This window comes from Hemitrygon akajei, chromosome 9 (assembly GCF_048418815.1).
Source record: "Hemitrygon akajei chromosome 9, sHemAka1.3, whole genome shotgun sequence".
NCBI lineage: Eukaryota > Metazoa > Chordata > Chondrichthyes > Myliobatiformes > Dasyatidae > Hemitrygon > Hemitrygon akajei.
The window spans coordinates 1,485,538-1,504,240 of NC_133132.1; the positions used below are offsets into that span (position 1 = coordinate 1,485,538).

The 18,703-nt window shown below is 44.7% G+C and overlaps 1 protein-coding gene across 5 annotated transcripts in view; it reads right to left on the reverse strand.

Annotated features, from left to right (window-relative positions):
• Window positions 1-18,703, reverse strand: part of LOC140732857 (glutathione hydrolase 1 proenzyme-like) — a 141,225-nt gene that overhangs the window by 73,909 nt on the left and 48,613 nt on the right. For all 5 annotated transcript variants that reach the window (XM_073055489.1, XM_073055484.1, XM_073055487.1 and 2 more), the window contains exons 4-6: window positions 17,874-17,966; window positions 16,657-16,849; window positions 5,075-5,235 (exon numbers count right to left, since the gene is read on the reverse strand). In XM_073055489.1, coding sequence (XP_072911590.1) covers window positions 5,075-5,235; window positions 16,657-16,849; window positions 17,874-17,966 — 447 coding nt within the window. The remainder of the gene's footprint in view (window positions 1-5,074; window positions 5,236-16,656; window positions 16,850-17,873; window positions 17,967-18,703) is intronic.

An 18,703-nucleotide genomic window follows, 5' to 3' on the forward strand; every position in this document is an offset into this window, starting at 1 on the left:
ATACTATAGAGAGAGTGCAGAGGAGATTTACAAGGATGTTGCCTGGATTGGAGAGCAAGCCTTATGAGAATAGGTTGAGTGAACTTGTCCTTTTCTCCTTGGAGTGACGGAGGATAAGCGGTGACTGGATAGAGGTGCATAAGATGATGAGAGGCATTGATCGTGTGCCATTAACAATGATCTTTCAAGAATTGATAGACTCTGCATTGTACCGACTGGAAAATTGCATATGTTACTCTACTATTTAAGAATGGCGGGAGGCAGCAGAAAGGAAACTATAGATCTGTTAGCCTGACATCAGTGGTTGGGAAGTTGTTGGAACTGATTACAGAGTACCTGGAGGCACATGACAAGATAGGCTAAAGCCAACATAGTTTCTTGAAATGAAAATCCTGCCTGACTAACCTACTGCAATTGTTTGAGGAAGTTACAAGCAGGGTAGACAAAGGAGATGAGGTAGATATGGTGTACTTGGATTTTTAGAAGGCCTTTGATAAGGTGCCAAACATGAGGCTGCTTAGCGAGATAAAGAGCCCATGGAATTACAGGGAAGTTACTTGCATGGGTGGAACATACTGATCGGCAGAAAACAGAGAGTGGGAATAAAGGGATCCTATTCTGGCTGGCTGCGGGTTACCAGTGAAGTTCCACAGGGGTTTGTGTTAGGACCGCTGCTTTTTATGATGTATGTCAATGATTTGGACTAAGGGATTAATGGATTTGTGGCTAAATTTGCCAAAGATACAAAGATAGGTGGAGGAGCGGGTAGTGTTGAGGAAACAGAGAGCCTACAGAGAGACTTAGATAGTTTAGGGGAATGGGCAAAGAAGTGGCAAATGAAATACAATGTTGGGAAGTGTATGGTCATGCACTTTGGTGGAAGAAATAAACGGGCAGACTATTATTTAGATGGGGAGAGAATTCAAAAAGCAGAGATGCAAAGGGACTTGGGAGTCCTTGTGCAAGATACCCTAAAGGTTAACCTCCAGGTTGAGTCGGTGGTGAAGAAGGCGAATGCAATATTGGCATTCATTTCTAGAGGTACAGAATATAACAGCAGAGATGTGATGCTCTTTCAGGCACTCGTGAGACCACACCTGGGGTATTGTGTGCAGTTCTGGGCTCCTTACTTTAGAAAGGATAAACTGACATTGGAAAGGGTTCAGAGAAGATTCACGAGAATGATTCCAGGAATGAAAGGGTTACTGTATGAGGAACGTCTGGCAGCTCTTGGGCTGAATTCCCTGGAGTTCAGGAGAGTGAGAGGGGATCTCAAAGAAACATTCCAAATGTTAGAAGGCCTGAACAGATTAGATATGGCAAAGTTATTTCCCATGGTAGGGGAGTCTAGGACAAGAGGGCACGACTTCAGGATTGAAGGATGTCCATTTAGAACAAAGATGCAGAGAAATTACGTTAGTCAGAGGATGGTAAATCTGTGGAATTTAATGCCATGAGCAGCTGTGGAGGCCAAGTCATTGGGTGTATTTAAGGCAGAGATAGATAGGTTCTTGATTAGCCAGGGCATCAAAGGATATGGGGAGAAGGCAGGGGAATGGGGATGACTGGAAGAATTGGAATTGGACCAGCCCATGATTGAATAATGAACAGACTCGATGGGCCAAATGGTCTACTACTACTATATGTTCTGGTCTTATGGATAGCCAGAGGCTTTTTCCCAGGGCTGAAATGGCTAAAACAAGGTGACATAGTTTTAAGATGCTTGGAAATAGATACTGAGGGGATGTCGGGGTTAGCTTTTCACACAGAGAGCGGTGGGTGTGTGGAATGGCTGCCAGTGTGGTGGTGGAAGCAGATACAATAGGGTCTTTTAAGAGCCTCTTAGATAGGTACATGGAGCTTAGAAAAATAGGGGCTATGTGCTAGGGAAATTCTAGGCAAGTTTCTAGAGTAGGTTACATGGTTGGCACAACATTGTGGGCCGAAGGGCCTGTAATGTGCTGTAGATTTCTATGTTCTGTGTTCAATGTTGTAAAATTTAGTGGGAAGTTGGAGAATTGGGAAGCTTCTGTAAACCAACAGAAGGCAACTAAAAAGGAGGGAACGGATGAAAGACGATGGAAAATCCATCAAAGAGGATTTTTTTCAAATAAATAAAGAGCACAAGAGAGATGAGACCAGATATCACACCACTGGAAAATGACGCTGGAGAAATAGCAATGGGTGACAAGGAAATAGTGGATGAATTAAATCAGTATTTTGCACCCGTCTTCACTGTGGAAGAAAGCAGCACTGTGTCGGATGTTCAAGAGTGTCAGGGGCAGAAGTGAGTGCAAGTGCTATTTGCAGGGAGCAAATGCTTGGGAAGCTGAAAGGTCTGAAGGCAGGTATGTCACCTGGAGCAGATGGACTACACTCCAGGATATTGAAAAGAGTTAGCTGAAGAGATTGTGGAAGCATTAGTCATGATCTTTCCAAAATCACTCAATTCTGGCGTGGTCCCAGAGGACTGGAACATTGCAAATGTCGCTCCACTCTTTGAGAAGAGAGAAAGGCAGAAGAAAGAAAATTATAGGCCAGTTAGCCTGACCTCAATGGTTGGGAAAATGTTGGAGTCAATTGTTAAGAATAAGGTCCCAGGGTCCTTGAAGGTTTGCTTAACAGAAAGTCTTCCCTGACAAATCTGTCAGAATTTGAGGAAATAACAAGCAGGATAGACAAAGGAGAATTGGTGGATGTTGTGTACTTGGATTTTCAGAAGGCCTTTGACAAGGTGTCATGCATGAGGCTGCTGAGCAAGATCAGAGCCCATGGCATTATGGGAAAGATACCAGCATGGATACGGCAGGAAGCAAAGAGGGGGGATAAAGGGAGCTTTGTCTGTCTGGCTGCTCATGACCAATGATGCTCCACAGCTGTCGATGTTGGGACCAATTCTTTTTTATGTCATATAGGTGTTAAGACAGGTGCAGTTGAGGAAGCAGAGAGGCTGAAGAAGGACGTAGACAGATGAGAAGAACAGGCAAAAAGTGGCAGCGTCGGGAAGTGTATAGTAATGCATTCTGTTAGAAGGAACAGAAGTGTAGACTATTTTCTAAACTGGCAAAAAATTTAAAAATCCAGGGTGAAAGAGGACTTTGAAATCCTTGTAAAGGATTCTCTAAAGGTTAACTTGCAGGTTAGACAATAAGATATAGGAGCAGAAGTAGGCCATTCAGCCCATCGAGTCTGCTCTGCCATTCAATCATGGGCTAATCCAATTCTTCCAGTCATCCCCACTGCCTTGCCTTCTCCTCCTACCATAGAACCATAGAACACTACAGCACAGTACAGGCCCTTCTGCCCTCCATGTTATGCCGACCCATATAATCCTTAAAAAACAGTACTAAACCCACGCTACCCCATAACCCTCTATTTTTCTTTCATTCATGTGCCTGTCCAAGAGGCTCTTAAATACCCCTAATGTTTTAGCCTCCACCACCATCCCTGGCAAGTCATTCCAGGCACTCACAACCCTTTGTGTAAAAAACTTACCCCTGATGTCTCCCCTAAACTTCCCTCCTAAACTACCCTTTGAAGCCCTGGCTAATCAGGAACCTATCTATATTTGCCTTAATGCACACAATGACTTGGCCTCCACAGCCACTCGTGGCATCAAATTCCACAGATTTACCACCCTCTGACTAAAGTAATTTCTCTGCATCTCTGTTCCAAATGGACGTCCTTCGATCCTGAAGTCGTGCCCTCTTGTTGAGTCGGTGGTGAGGAAGGCAAATGCAATGTTAGCGTTCATTTCGAGAGGGCTAGAATATAAAAGCAAGGATGTAATTCTGAGGCTGTATAGGGCACTGGTGAGGCCTCACTTGGAGTATTGTGAGCAGTCTTGGCCCTTATCTAAGAAAGGATGTGCTGACATTGGAGAGGGTTAAGAGCAGGTTCACGAAAATGATTCCAGGAATGAGAGAATATTGCACAAGGGGCTTTTGATGGCTCTGGGCCTATAATCACTGGAATTTGGAAGAATGGGGGCGGGGGGGGGGGGGGGGAATCTCATTGAAACCTGTCGAATGTTGAAAGGCCTAGACAGAGAATGTGGAGAGGATGTTTCCCACAGTTGGAGAGTCTAGAACCAGAGGGCACAGCCTCAGAATGGAGGGACATCAATTTAAAATGGAAATGAAGAATTTATTTAGCCAGATGGAGGTGAATCTGTGGAAATTGTTGCCACAGGTGGCTGTGGAGGCCAGGTCATTGGGTGTATTTAAGGCGGAGGTTGATTCGTCAGGGCAGGACAGGTTACAGAGAGAAGGCAGGAGAATATTGACAGGGAAAATAGACCAGCCATGATGAAATGGCAGAGCAGACTCGATGGGCCAAATAGGCTAATTCTGTCCCCATTGCTTATGGTCTCTTATCGATGGCAATCTCAGTTCAGATGGGCTGAATGGCCTGTTTTCATGCTGGATGATACAAGGACTGTAACGCAATCCATGCTATTTCAACTTGTTTTAAGTCCTGAAGGATGAATGGAGAACTAATGAACACTGAAAGGCCAGGGTAGAGGATATTCTCATCAGTAGCGGAGTCAGATATCCATTTGTGCAGCCTCAGGGTAGAGGGACATCCCTTTGCAACGGAAAGAGGAGGAATTTCTTCAGCCATGGGGTGGTGAATCTGTGGAATTCATTGCCACAGACAACTGCTTAAGGCTGAGATGGATACGTCCCGATGAGTAAGAGGGTTAAAGGTTAACGTAGCAGGAAAGCGGGGTTGAAAGAAGATTAGATGAATGGTGAAGATGATTTGATAGTCTTAATGGACTAATTCTTCTGTTATATCTTGTGCTCTATACACTGTGCTCTCTTCACCATTTGAAGGTCAAAGCCTGGTGATCTCTGGGTTTCAGAGACTAGTAAACGTTCACATTACACATAAAATCATTCCCAGTCCAAGTTAAAATGAACACCATTAGTATCGGGATGGACGCAGATAGAGTGGGCCAGATGACCTGTTTCTCAGCTGTGAGGGCATAGGATACCAGTGGAACGGATGAGATCAGGAGACAAGGATCCTGGTCACTGCTATAATCCCAATGGAGAAGGCTGCTACCCACCTGCATTCCTGATGTCAGCCACAATCTGCTGGGACAGGGATCCATTGTAAAATGCATCAGCACCTTCATCTGCCAGCACCTGATAGGTTGCAGCCAGTTTTGGGAATCTGATGATTTCGCCTTCCTGGAGAATGGTACCATCCTTTTTACAGAACACCTCACTGTGGAGAGGAAGCAAAGAGTCAGGTGGCTCTGGCTGCAATGCAACAGATTGTGAACTGCTCACAGCAAATGTGTACAAGACTGCAGGCTGTTTTCCCCACTGACTCCCTACACAAACACTCCTCCCCTGCTTTCTGGCTTCAGCCTTTACCAATGGTCAATACGTAAGCAGTCAGTGTCTCAGTACTGACTGACGAGCACGGCTTGGAGGGTAGTGAAGCAGAGTGAAGTGAGTTAATGTGCTGGGACATTTTGAGATTAGGGAGGAGGTGGTGCTGGCTCTTCTGTGAGGCACTAAGGTGCGACAAGTCCTTAGGTTCTGAGATCCTGCTTTCTCTGGCGGACAGAGTGTAGGTGTTCAGCGAAACGGTCTCACCTATTCCCATTCTGATTCTCCCAGTGGCCACACATTTTAATTCCACGTCCCATTCCCATTCTGATATGTCTATCCATGGCCTCCTCTACTGTCAAGATGAAGCCACACTCAGGTTGGAGGAACAACACCTTATATACCGGCTGGGTAGCCTCCAACCTGATGGCATGAACATTGACTTCTCTAACTTCTGTTAATGCCCCTCCTCCCCTTCTTACCCCATCCCTGATATATTTAGTTTTTTGGGGGGGTTTTTGTTTTTTTTTCCCCTCCCTTTTTTTTCTCTCTCTCTCTGCCCATCACTCTGCCTGTTCTCCATCTCCCTCTGGTGCTCCCCTTCTCCTTCCTTTCTCCCTAGGCCTCCCGTCCCATGATCCTTTCCCTTCTCTAGCTCTGTATCCCTTTTGCCAATCACCTTTCTGGTTCTCAGCCACCCCCCTCCGGTCTTCTCCTATCATTTCACATTTTCCCCTCCCCCTCCTACTTTCAAATCTCTTACTATCTTTCCTTTCAGTTAGTCCTGACGAAGGGTCTCGGCCCAAAACGTCGACAGTGCTTCTCCCTATAGATGCTGCCTGGCCTACTGCGTTCCACCAGCATTTTGTGTGTGTTGTTGTTTGAATTTACAGCATCTGCAGATTTCCTCGTGTTTACCTCCAGGTCGTTCATAAAAATCAGAAAGCACAGTGCACTTTCTAATTCAAACCCCCCACTGTATATTTTATCTAATATTTATACCTCCTATATGTAATACTTTAAATTTACTTATTAAATGTAAGCATTATCTGCCCACACCTGGATTTTGTCTATATCTAACTGTTTTGATTCTGCTGCCTGAATGTTATCAACCATCTTATCAATGTCCCACTGTAATCTCTGACAGCCCTCCACACTATCCACAACACCTCCAACCTTTGTGTCATCAGCAAACTTACTAACCCATCCCTCCACTTCCTTATCCAGGTCATTTATAAAAATCACAAAGAGTAAGGGTTCCAGAATAGATACCTGAGGCACTCCACGAGTCACCGACCCTCATGCAGAATATGACCCGTCTACAACCACTCTTTGCCTTCTGTGGGCAAGCCAGTTCTGGATCCACAAAGCAATGACCCCTTGGATCCCATGCCTCCTTACTTTCTCAATAAGCCTTGCATGTACCTTATCAAATGCCTTACTGAAATCCATATACACTACATCTACTGCTCTTTCTTCATCAATGTGTTTAGTCACATCCTCAAAAAATTCAATCAGGCTTGTAAGGCACGACCTGCCCTTGACAAAGCCATGCTGACTATTCCTAATCATATTATACCTCTCCAAATGTTCATAAATCCTGCCTCTCAGGATCTTCTCCATCAACTTACCAACCACTGCGGTAAGACTCACTGGTCTATAATTTCCTGGGCTATCTCTACTCCTTTTCTTGAATAAAGGAACAACATCCACAACCCTCCAATCCTCAGGAACCTCTCCCATCCCCATTAATGATGCAAAGATCATCGCTAGACGCTCAGCAATCTCCTCCCTCACCTCCCACAGTAGCCTGGGGTACATCTCATCTTGATGCTTTCCAAAAGCTCCAGGACATCCTCTTTCTTAATATCTACTTTTTCAAGCTTTTCAGTCTACTGAAAGTCATCACTACAATCACCAAGATCCTTTTCCACAGTGAATACTGAAGTAAAGTATTCATTATGTACCTCTGCTGTTTCCTCCAGTTCCATACACACTGTCCCACTGTCACACCTATTCTTTCACATCTTATCCTCTTGCTCTTCACATAATTAGAGAATACCTTGGGGATTTCCTTAATCCCGCCTGCCAAGGCCTTCTCATGGCCCCTTCTGGCTCTCCTAATTTTCTCTTTAAGCTCCTTCCTGTTAGCCTTATAATCTTCCAGATCTCTAACATTACCTAGCTCTCTGAACCTTTTGTAAGCTTTTCTTTTCTTCTTCACTATATTTATTACAGCCTTCTTATACCACGGTTCCTGTACCCTACCATAACTTCCCTGTCTCATTGGAATGTACCTATACAGAGCACTACACAAATATCCCCTGAATATTTGCCACATTTCTTCCATACTTTTCCCTGAGAACATCTGTTTCCAATTTAAGCTTCCAATTTCCTGCCTGATAGCCTCATAATTCCACTTACTCCAATTAAACACTTTTCTAACTTGTCTGTTCCTATCTCTCTCCAATGCTATGGTAAAGGAGATAGAGTTGTGACCACTATTTCCAAAATGCTCTCCCACTGAGAGATCTGATACCTGACCAGGTTCATTTCCCAATATCAGATCAAGTACAGCCTCTCCTCTTGTAGGTTTATCTACATACTGTGTCAAGAAACCTTCCTGAACGCACCTAACAAACTCCACCCGATCTAAACCCCTCGATCTAGGGAGATGCCAATCAATATTTGGGAAATTAAAATCTCCCATCACGACAACTCTTATTATTACACCTTTCCAGGATCTGTTTCCCTATCTGCTCCTCGATATCCCTGTTACTATTGGACGGCCTATAAAAAACACCCAGTAAAGTTATTGACCCCTTCCTGGTCCTAACCTTCACCCACGGAGACTCCGCAGACAATCCTTCCATGACGTCCATCTTTTCTATAGCCGTGACACTATCTCTGATCAGTAGTGCCATGCCCCCACCTCTTTTGCCTCCCTCCCTGTCCTTTCTGAAACATCTAAAACCCGGCACTTGAAGTAACCAATCCTGTCCCTGAGCCATTCAAGTCTCTGTAATGGCCACCACATCATAGCTCCAAGTACTGATCCACGCTCTAAACTCATCCGCTTTGTTCACAACACTCCTTGCATTAAAATAGACACATCTCAAGCCTTCGGTCTGAGCGCGTCCATTCTCTATCACCTGCCTATCCTCCCTCTCGCACTGTCTACAAGCTTTCTCTATTTGTGAGCTAACGTTCTCTTCCCCAGTCTCTTCAGTTCGGTTCCCACCCCCCAACAATTCTAGTTTAAACTCTCCCCAATAGCCTCAGCAAACTTTCCTGCCAGGATATCGGTCCCCCTGGGATTCAAGTGCAACCCGTCCTTTTTGTACAGGTCACACCTGCCCCAAAGATCCAGAAATCTGAATCCCAGCCCCCTGCTCCAATCCCTCATCCACGCGTTTATCCTCTACCTCATCCTATTCCTGTTCTCACTGTCATGAGGCACAGGCAGTAATCCCGAGATTACTACCTTTGTGGTCCTGCTTCTCAACTTCCTTCCTAACTCCCTGTAGTCTGTTTTCAGGACCTCTTCCCTTTTCCTACTATGTCATTGGTGCCAATATGTACCACGACCTCTGGCTATTCTCCCTCCCACTGCAGGATATCTTGGACGTGATCAGAAACATCCCGGACTCTGGCACCTGGGAGGCAAACTACCATCCGAGTTTCTTTCCTGCGTCCACAGAATCGCCAGTCTGATTCCTGACTATAGGGTCCCCTATCACTACTTCCTTCCTCTTCCCTTCCCTATCCTTCTGAGCCACAGGGCCGGACTCTGTGCCAGAGGCATGGCCACTGCCGCTTCCCAAGGTAGGCCGTTCCCCCCGACAGTACTCAAACTGGAGTACTTATTGTCAAGGAGTACAGCCACAGGGGTATTCTCTAGTACCCGACTCTTCCCCTTGCCCCTCCTGACTGTGACGCACTTGTCTGTCTCCCGTGACCACCGACCGACCTGTAACTGCTCTCCATCACCTCCTCGCTCTCCCTGACCAGACGAAGGTCATCGAGCTGTATTTCCAGTTCCCTAACTCTGTCCCTCAGGAGCTGCAGCTCGACACACCTGGTGCAGATGTGGCCGACTGGGAGACACCAGGACCTCCCACATCCGACACCGAGCACAGAACGCTGGCCTCACACACACTTCCTACCTCGCCTCGTCCCGTTACTGCCCTAGCCCGTACAGTGAGCACTTCAGTCAGACTGCACTTGGAGTCCTCTGTGCAATTCACACTCATTGCAACTTGGAATACTGTGTGCAATTCACACTCATTGCAACTTGGAATACTGTGTGCAGTTCACACTCATTGCAACTTGGAATACTGTGTGCAATTCACACTCATTGCAACTTGGAATACTGTGTGCAGTTCACACTCATTGCAACTTGGAATACTGTGTGCAGTTCACACTCATTGCAACTTGGAATACTGTGTGCAATTCACACATTGCAACTTGGAATACTGTGTGCAATTCACACTCATTGCAACTTGGAATACTGTGTGCAGTTCACACTCATTGCAACTTGGAATACTGTGTGCAGTTCACACTCATTGCAACTTGGAATACTGTGTGCAGTTCACACTCATTGCAACTTGGAATACTGTGCAAGTTCACACTCATTGCAACTTGGAATACTGTGTGCAATTCACACTCATTGCAACTTGGAATACTGTGTGCAGTTCACACTCATTGCAACTTGGAATACTGTGTGCAGTTCACACTCATTGCAACTTGGAATACTGTGTGCAGTTCACACTCATTGCAACTTGGAGTCCTCTGTGCAGTTCACACTCATTGCAACTTGGAGTCCTCTGTGCAGTTCACACTCATTGCAACTTGGAATACTGTGTGCAGTTCACACTCATTGCAACTTGGAATACTGTGTGCAATTCACACTCATTGCAACTTGGAGTCCTGTGTGCAATTCACACTCATTGCAACTTGGAATACTGTGCGCAGTTCACACTCATTGCAACTTGGAATACTGTGTGCAGTTCACACTCATTGCAACTTGGAATACTGTGCGCAGTTCACACTCATTGCAACTTGGAATACTGTGTGCAGTTCACACTCATTGCAACTTGGAATACTGTGTGCAGTTCACACTCATTGCAACTTGGAATACTGTGTGCAATTCACACTCATTGCAACTTGGAATACTGTGTACAGTTCACACTCATTACAACTTGGAATACTGTGTGCAATTCACACTCATTGCAACTTGGAATACTGTGTGCAGTTCACACTCATTGCAACTTGGAATACTGTGCGCAGTTCACACTCATTGCAACTTGGAATACTGTGTGCAGTTCACACTCATTGCAACTTGGAATACTGTGTGCAGTTCACACTCATTGCAACTTGGAATACTGTGTGCAATTCAGTTCAGTCAGAGTGAACTTGTGATACAGTGCGGAGTTCAGTCAGACTGTACTTGGAATAATGTCTGCAGTTCAATCAGGCAGCACTTGAGGTACTGTGTGTACTTTAGTCTGCACTTGAAGTACTGTGTGCACTTCAGTCAGACTGTACTTGAGGTACTGTGTGCACTTCAGTCTGCACTTGAAGTACTGTGTGCACTTCAGTCAGACTGTACTTGAATACTTTTTGCACCAATAAGACTGTTGTTGGTGTACTATGTGCATTTCAGTCAGACTGTACTTGGAATACTGTGCACTACAGTCAGAATGTACTTGCAGAACTTGTGCACCAATCAGATTGCACTTTAGGTATTGTGTGCACTTCAGACTTCACTTGGAATACTGTGTGCATTTCAGTCAGACTGTACTTGGAATATTCTGTGCACTTTGGTCAGTCTGCACTTAGAGTACTGTGCGCGGTTCAGTCAGACTGTATTTGGAATACTGTGCGCTACAGTCAGATTGTACTTGGGGAACTGTGTGCACTTCCATCAGACTGCACTTGGAATACTGTGTGCAGTTCTGGGCACTGTGAGTGTCCACTAAAGGTCTTTGTTGTGGAATCTATGCACAGCTTCTTCTATTGATACTTGCCCAGCGTATTGTATCACTTTCTAGTTAGTAAATTCATTTCCTTCTCTTCTACCCACAACGCAATCAGAATTCCATTGCCTTGAACCACACCCCCAGAACTGGAATTTCTGTTGCACATTCCAGCCACTTTGGGTCATTGTGTAGTCAGGTCTAGACAGTGTGGCGTCTTGTCTGGTGTCTCTTTGGGTTGACTCTGCTGTAATAGTGTGCCTTTTAACTTGGAGCATATGCCGACGAGTGCCCTGTTCTGTCAGTTTTTCTGCTATTTCCTTTTCCAAGGATAAATGAAACAGTCCACCAACATTTCTAAACTGAATTTGACCTTGTAATTGTCACCTCCAAGAAACAGAACCCATCTCTGTATTCGTGCTGCTGCTGTGGATTGAAAATGGACAGTAGTGGTTGATGATCAGTACTGATGGTAAACTCTCTCCCATACAGGTAGTGATTGAAATGTTTTGCAGCCCAAACCAGACTCAAGGCATCTCTATCAATCTGTGCGTAATTTTTCTCTGCAATGGTATGGAGACATGATGCAAAGGCATTCACTTCCATCACACAGAACATGGGCTGTGGCTCACCGGCTGTATATCATAAGACAAGGCATCACAGGCTGAACTTCACTGAGCACCAGGACCATAATGTGTGGGTACAGTGTCTGACATCACCATTTCCTTCACCTCATACTGCTTTGTCCATTGCCATTTCTTCTTCATCTGTAACTCTCATCATTATCAGAATTTTCATCAAAACATGCAGATTAGTTCTCATTTTGAAACTGCAACTTGACTTTTTCTCTCCCCTGCCCAGTCCATTTATTTTAGTCTGTTCGACATGTTATTTGTATGTTTCCTACTTTGTTGCACTTTCTGCAAGTTTCACCTTTAAACCTGTATTGGTCTGGTGTGCGCGAGCCCATGCTACAAAGGTAATGCAATTTATTTCAGCCAGGCAGGTTTCTGTTTAGACATTGCAATTTTGTTCACACTCACTTTCATTCCTGACCGCAACTCAGTTGTGTCTGTGATTTCAATTGTTCTTTTAAAAGTGAGTTACACTTCAGTTAGGATGCATTTTTCAATGCTTTCTTGTAAGACTCCACAAACTAAATGATCTCTCAGTGCATCATTTAGCCCATCGTTGAACTGACAATGCTCAGATAATTTCTTCCATTCAGTTACATATGTTGGAAAGGACTCCCCTTCCTTTTGATTCCACTTATGAAACCTAAAGCATTCAGCAATAACAATGGTTTTGGCTCTAAATGTTCTTGCATTACATTCATGATATCAGTAAAGCTCATTTCAGCTGGTTTGGTTGGAGCAGTTAAACTTCTACTTAGCAAACTGCCTGCTTTTCCACCTGTTGCATCCAATGACCCTGAAACTGGCTTTCCATTGGCTACTTAATTTGCTGCAAAATACTGTTCAATTTGTTCAGTATACATCATGTGAATTTTGCCTGTTGTGTAAATTGAACACATCTATCTTTCAAATATAGCCAGCCATTTGTACTTTAAAAAAAAAAGTTTATTATCACATGGTACTCACTGTTATAGAACCTGTGGCCTTACTTGTTGCTTGTAAATTTCATCTATTTTCTGCCTTTTTTTAAAAATAACTCCATCATCTCTCTCCCTTTCTGAAGAAAAATTGTGCTGTGCTTTTTTTTTACCTTGGAAGTCTCTCTTCCCTTCCAAATTATAAACATGCTGCACTTCAACAGGTAGGTAGACGTCATGGGTTCTTGTTAAACCTTCCTCATCACCACTGTTCTGTATTGCAGCTGCAGAAACTAATTAAACGAAAACCACAGGAGCTGGGAAAACTCGTGTACACTTATGCTCGCATATGACACGGTGGTGTAATGAGGTATGCATTCACGTACTTCTTGTGTATAATTCACAAAGAATGTTTAATCAAACATTATCTTTACACTATTACTCAAATATTGAATATGCTACAACACACCCTCTAATCCAGGGAGCATCCCGGTAAACCTCTTCCACACTTACTCCAAAGCCTTCCCATCATTGCTGTACTGGGGTGACCAGAATTGAAAGTAAACAACTTCCACAAATCTCCTGTCATTAATCACTTTCATCACCTCACAAAACTCAGTCACAACAGTAAGACACGATTTGCCAAGCAGAAAGCCATACTGACTCTCCCTAATTAAGACTTTTCCTGTTCCTTAGAATCCTCCGAACTTGTATTCCTACTATTGAAGTGAGACTCACTGGTCTACAATTTCTCGGATTATCCCTAATTCCCTTCTGCAACAACAGAACAACATCAGCTGCTTGCCAGTCCTCCAGACAGCACCTATAGCTACAGTTTATACAACGATCTTGATCATAGCCCCAGCAATCTCATCTCTCGCCTCCCTCAGTAACCTGGGATATATCCCATCAAGCCTTGGGAACATCCATCTTAATGCACTTCAAGAGATTTTAACTCAAAATGCCCTGTCTCACAGGCACACTCCATACTGATCCTCTAATCCTCCAAAGTACTCAGTTAGGTCTTTACCCACATCCTCTGCCTCCAAGCGCTTTTCCCACATTATCCTTACATGGTCCTACCCTCTCATAGTTATCCTCTTAATGTATGTATAGAATGCATTGGGAATCTCTCTAATTCAGGAGCTTTTCACGGCCCCTCCTGGCTCTCCTAATTGATTTCTTTTCTGCCACCTTTATATTCTTCACCTGGGCTTGATACGGGCTTCCTAAACCTTACATATGGTTCACTGTCCTTATTGACTAAATTCACCACCTCTCTCAACATGCAAAGCTCCCTTATCTTAGAATCCTTCTCCTTCCTTCTACTGGAACCTACCTGTCCTGTACTCTGCAGTTATTCCTTCCACACCCTCCACATGTCAGATGGGGACTTGCCCAAAAACAGCCATTTCCAATTAACTCTCCCTAGTTCCTGCCCAATATTCTCATTACTTGTTCTGTTCCAATTTAATTCTCTCACACAAAATCTGTAGTTAATTATAGCTAAGTCTTAAAACTTAAGGATTTGTGCTCACTGTTTCCTAACTGTTCTCCCACTATTCCCCTGGGGCGAGGCCAGTCACCTGGCCTTGTGTTATTCCCCAACACCAGGATCAGTGTGGCTTTGCCTCTCATTGGACCATCTAAACCCTCTTTCACTCAGGAGATCCCAGTCCATGTTTGGCAAATTGAAGGGTTTTCACACCTTTCCCTAACCTGCCTGTATATCTGTTCCTCAGGAATCCCTAATGAAGGGTCTCTGCCTGAAATGTCCCCTCAATAGATGTTGCCTGATTTGCTGAGTTCCTCCAGAATTTTGTGTGTGCTCCTCTGGATTTCCAGCATCTGCAGAATTCCTGGTATTTATGATTTGCTGAATTCTCTGGAGTAGCACCTGTGAACTGTCTGGCCTGTATATTGGTTCCCATCCAGTTAAGGGCTCATCACGAACAACAAAGAGATGGCCTACAGAGAGGCCTGGTGTCCTCAATGCCGATAAGACAAAGGTGATGGTTATTGACTTCAGGAGAACTCACAACGCTCTGGCACAGCAGTTTCAAACTCCTGGGAGTGCACAGCTTGCACTTCATCTCTTGGCCCCAGAACACACTATGCACAATCAGGAAAGCTCACCAACCACTCTACTTTCTGAGGAGGCTGAAGGGAGCTGGACGATGCACATCTGTACTCACGTCCTTCTACCAATGCACAGTAGAGAGCATCCTAACATGCTGTATCTCTGCACGGTTCGGAAACTGCACAGTGGTGGGGCCTACAACAGGTAGTCAAAGCTGCCCAACGCATCCCCCACACCTGCCTACCGGCCAGCAAGGACATTATTCAGAAAGATGAATGCACTGCTGGAAAAGGGCCGTAACATTATGAAGGATCTCACCCATCCTGCTCAGGGAAGTGGCTACACGACATCCACGCCAGACTCAAAAACAGTTACTTCCCCAAACAGTAAGGCTGATCAACACCTCCACCCACTAACCCACCCCTTCACACCCCTAACCCCCAGTACTTTATCATTTCCTGTCAGTCACCTTATGTACAGACACTCCTATGCATCACCTATAGATATACGACCAAACAATCTATGTATAGAAGCTATCTTATGTTTTTATATTTATTGTGTTTTTATTATTACTGTGCTCCTTATCTTATGTAGGGCTTTCAATACCATTAACTGTGGTGTTAACTGTTCAGGCTAACAAAATGGCTTCTCTGTAATGTTATTTAATACTGTAATGGGTTTCTGTATCTGGAATGTTTGGGTTATAACTGCAGATAAGGGGGGAACTAACCAATGGAGAATTGTTAAGCTATCTTGTATGTGTGAGGTGAGTGGGAGCTTGGGGTCTTTTTCAGGAGGCGAGCAAGGAGGACGAACGTGTGAGGAGCAGACAGCGGTTCCAGGCCGGCGGATACTGGACGGAGGCTCGGAAGGTCATTGTGATGGAACCGGAGGCATGAGCTCCAACATATTAAAATATTATGTGCACAAACTGATAAACTTACTGATTTGGTGCCTTTAGGTTATCTGTTTCTACTACCCCATCACTAAGAAATGACTATAAAGTTGTAATTATTTACTAGCCTTTGGTGTATTGTCTGATACTTGTGTTGTGAGCGTGTACTGGGGGAGCATTACACCGTATTTACACTGAAGTAATGCACTATTGGTGGGACGACAGCGGCTCACCCTAGGCGAACAGGGGTAAGTTGGGCACTTATTACGTTTTTCTTTGTGCTGCGTCGGATGTGGAGTAACAATTATTCTGTTCTCACTTTTGTACTGGAAATGACACTAACCTATCCTGAATCTTGAAACTGTCCCTTTTGTACAGGTCGCACCACCACAGAAGAGGACCCAATGATTCAAGAATCTGAAACCCTGCCCCCTGCGTCCGTTTCTCAATCACACGTTCATCTGATCTCTTTCTGTGTTTTCCCTCTTAGCACGTGGCACTGGAAGTAATGCAGAAATCACTACCTGTGAAGCCCCTTTCACATTTCCCTACAGTCACTGGTTTCTGTGAATGAAATCCCTCTGTAATGCAAAAACTAACATATACAAATGTAAATTGTATATACTGCCAGCTGAAGGGGCTGATCTTTTTGTTGATCAATCTCTGCTGAAAGATTTGGAATGTCATCTACCTACAGATATAGAATGCCTTACGGTCACTCGGGGGTGAGAGTTGCTGACTTGAATTGTTTTCACTGAGAGCCCAGTGTCTAATTTCCAGCTCTGTCAGTGTGGTGATGGACTCACCGTAAGGACTGGTCTTTCTCAATCGTCTCCTTAGATTCCTTCATAGCTGCTGCAAGAGCTCGGCCAATGGGAAATCCTTCTTTGGCAAGTTTGATACTTGGCTCAAATAACTGTTCCCATTTTAACTTTCCATGCCGTTGGTGAGCGAGTTGGTATCCTCTGATTTCAGCAGGGATGGCTATGGCCAATCCTCCTGTAGGCAGGAACAGAAATAACCAATCAGAAGCTTCTAAAATGAAAACCATTTGAGTGGACACAATTGCAGATGTAGCTTGCCTCTTGGTAAGGGTGCAACAGTTACAGGTGAGACACCTCCAGTGCTTAGATGGATTAGGGATCCTGCCAGTTTTGAATCATCCGTTGTGCTTCAGGCAAACTAGGTGAATCAACATGGCCTTCCTTCCAGCAGACCCTCTTTTTATTCAGTGACTATAACAACACTACAATGCTCCGGCATTCATAAACCGTTTACAGTTTCAAATTAAAATGTGATTATCAATACCTACAACACACTTGAGCTCCTAATGGATCCACCATTCCTGGAAATCCCCCATTTGCCCTACAGATGCCTGTATGTGCCGTTTACTAATTCCCAGTTTGGTGGGGCCTCCCTCTGACCATTCCCAAATTCTTTTTCTGCTGGGAATAAATGGAAGGAGATGTTTAAAAGGACGGCCAGCAGTGTATCGATGGGGAGGGAGATGTGTAGATCAAGCACGATATATATACCAAGAGGACTGACATAACTAGAGGCTTTGTGTAAATGGAGAGGTGTGCTGTTTATACTGAAATGCCTGATCACTGCATCTGATTGCATTCCTAGTATCAATCCGATGGCCTTAGAGGCATTTGCACAACTTTATTGATTTATTCCTGGGAAGGCTGCTTTGGGTGTAAACGAATTGCTAAACTAGATGCCACATTAGATGGATGACCACAGACAATTTAATGTGATTGAAATGGTAATTTACTGTACATGTGACATTTATTTGAAGTGAATACATAAACGGTACGTACTGACTCCTAAACACAACCACACTCTTCGACACACTGGCAGAAACCTCCTGCTGAACTTAACCCTTGGAATCAGGGCTTACAAACAACGGGAAGAAGAAGCAATTGGAAGCAATTGTGGGGTAACTGGGCTCGGTGCAAACTTTGGAATTCATTCAGACCCTGGTGCCAAAGAACACTGGAATCGATGTCTCTGTCCTTACCTTTACGAGACAGGCCATCTGTGTCATTGACAAACATATCTCGTGATGCATTTCCTGGAGCCACTTCTCTAGAATCAATTACATCGACTGTTCCTGTCAAAGAAGAATTAAATAATGTTTAAAGCAACATGGGTCATGTAACCACACCCAGCAGGAGCTGGAACCTGGGGTGAGATAGAACCTGACCTTTCGGGAACACAGGAGGTGGGTTACCCCCAAGCTGACCACAGACACGGACCTGTGGTTCTCGCCAAGTGACATCCTCCTCCACTCATTCCAGTGTGCAGTTTGTCCACTCCCCCTGCAGCATCAGAGACAAAACAGGAATCAGGGGATATGGGCCTGGGGGCAGCCTCGCTACCAATCTCCCTTCGGCCAACTCCAGTGGTACCGGAGCACAGTCATGCTGGTCTCTGTGGAACCTCACCAAGTGCCACGTGATCGTGGTGTTTCACACATAACGACGTTCATTCCTACACACCTATTCCCCACTCAGAAAGATCCTTCACCTCAGCATTTTCTTGTCCAAGCTCCCAATCATCTACTGAACCGTGTGATAACCAGGTCACCCAATCACTAACACCTCTCAAGCTCTCACTATTTAAAAACTACTGAGGCTGCGGAGGGTAGGAAATTTAGGCAGCTCTATCATAGGACACAGCTGCCCTCGTCATGTAGGAGGTGGTGCCTCAAAAGTGCGGCATCCATCACTAAGGGCCCTCACCATCCCGACATACACTCTTTCAGTTTACTACCGTGAGGGAGGAGCTATCGGAGTCTGAAGACCCTCACCCAGTGCTTTGAGAACAGCTTCTTCCCCTCTGCCGTTA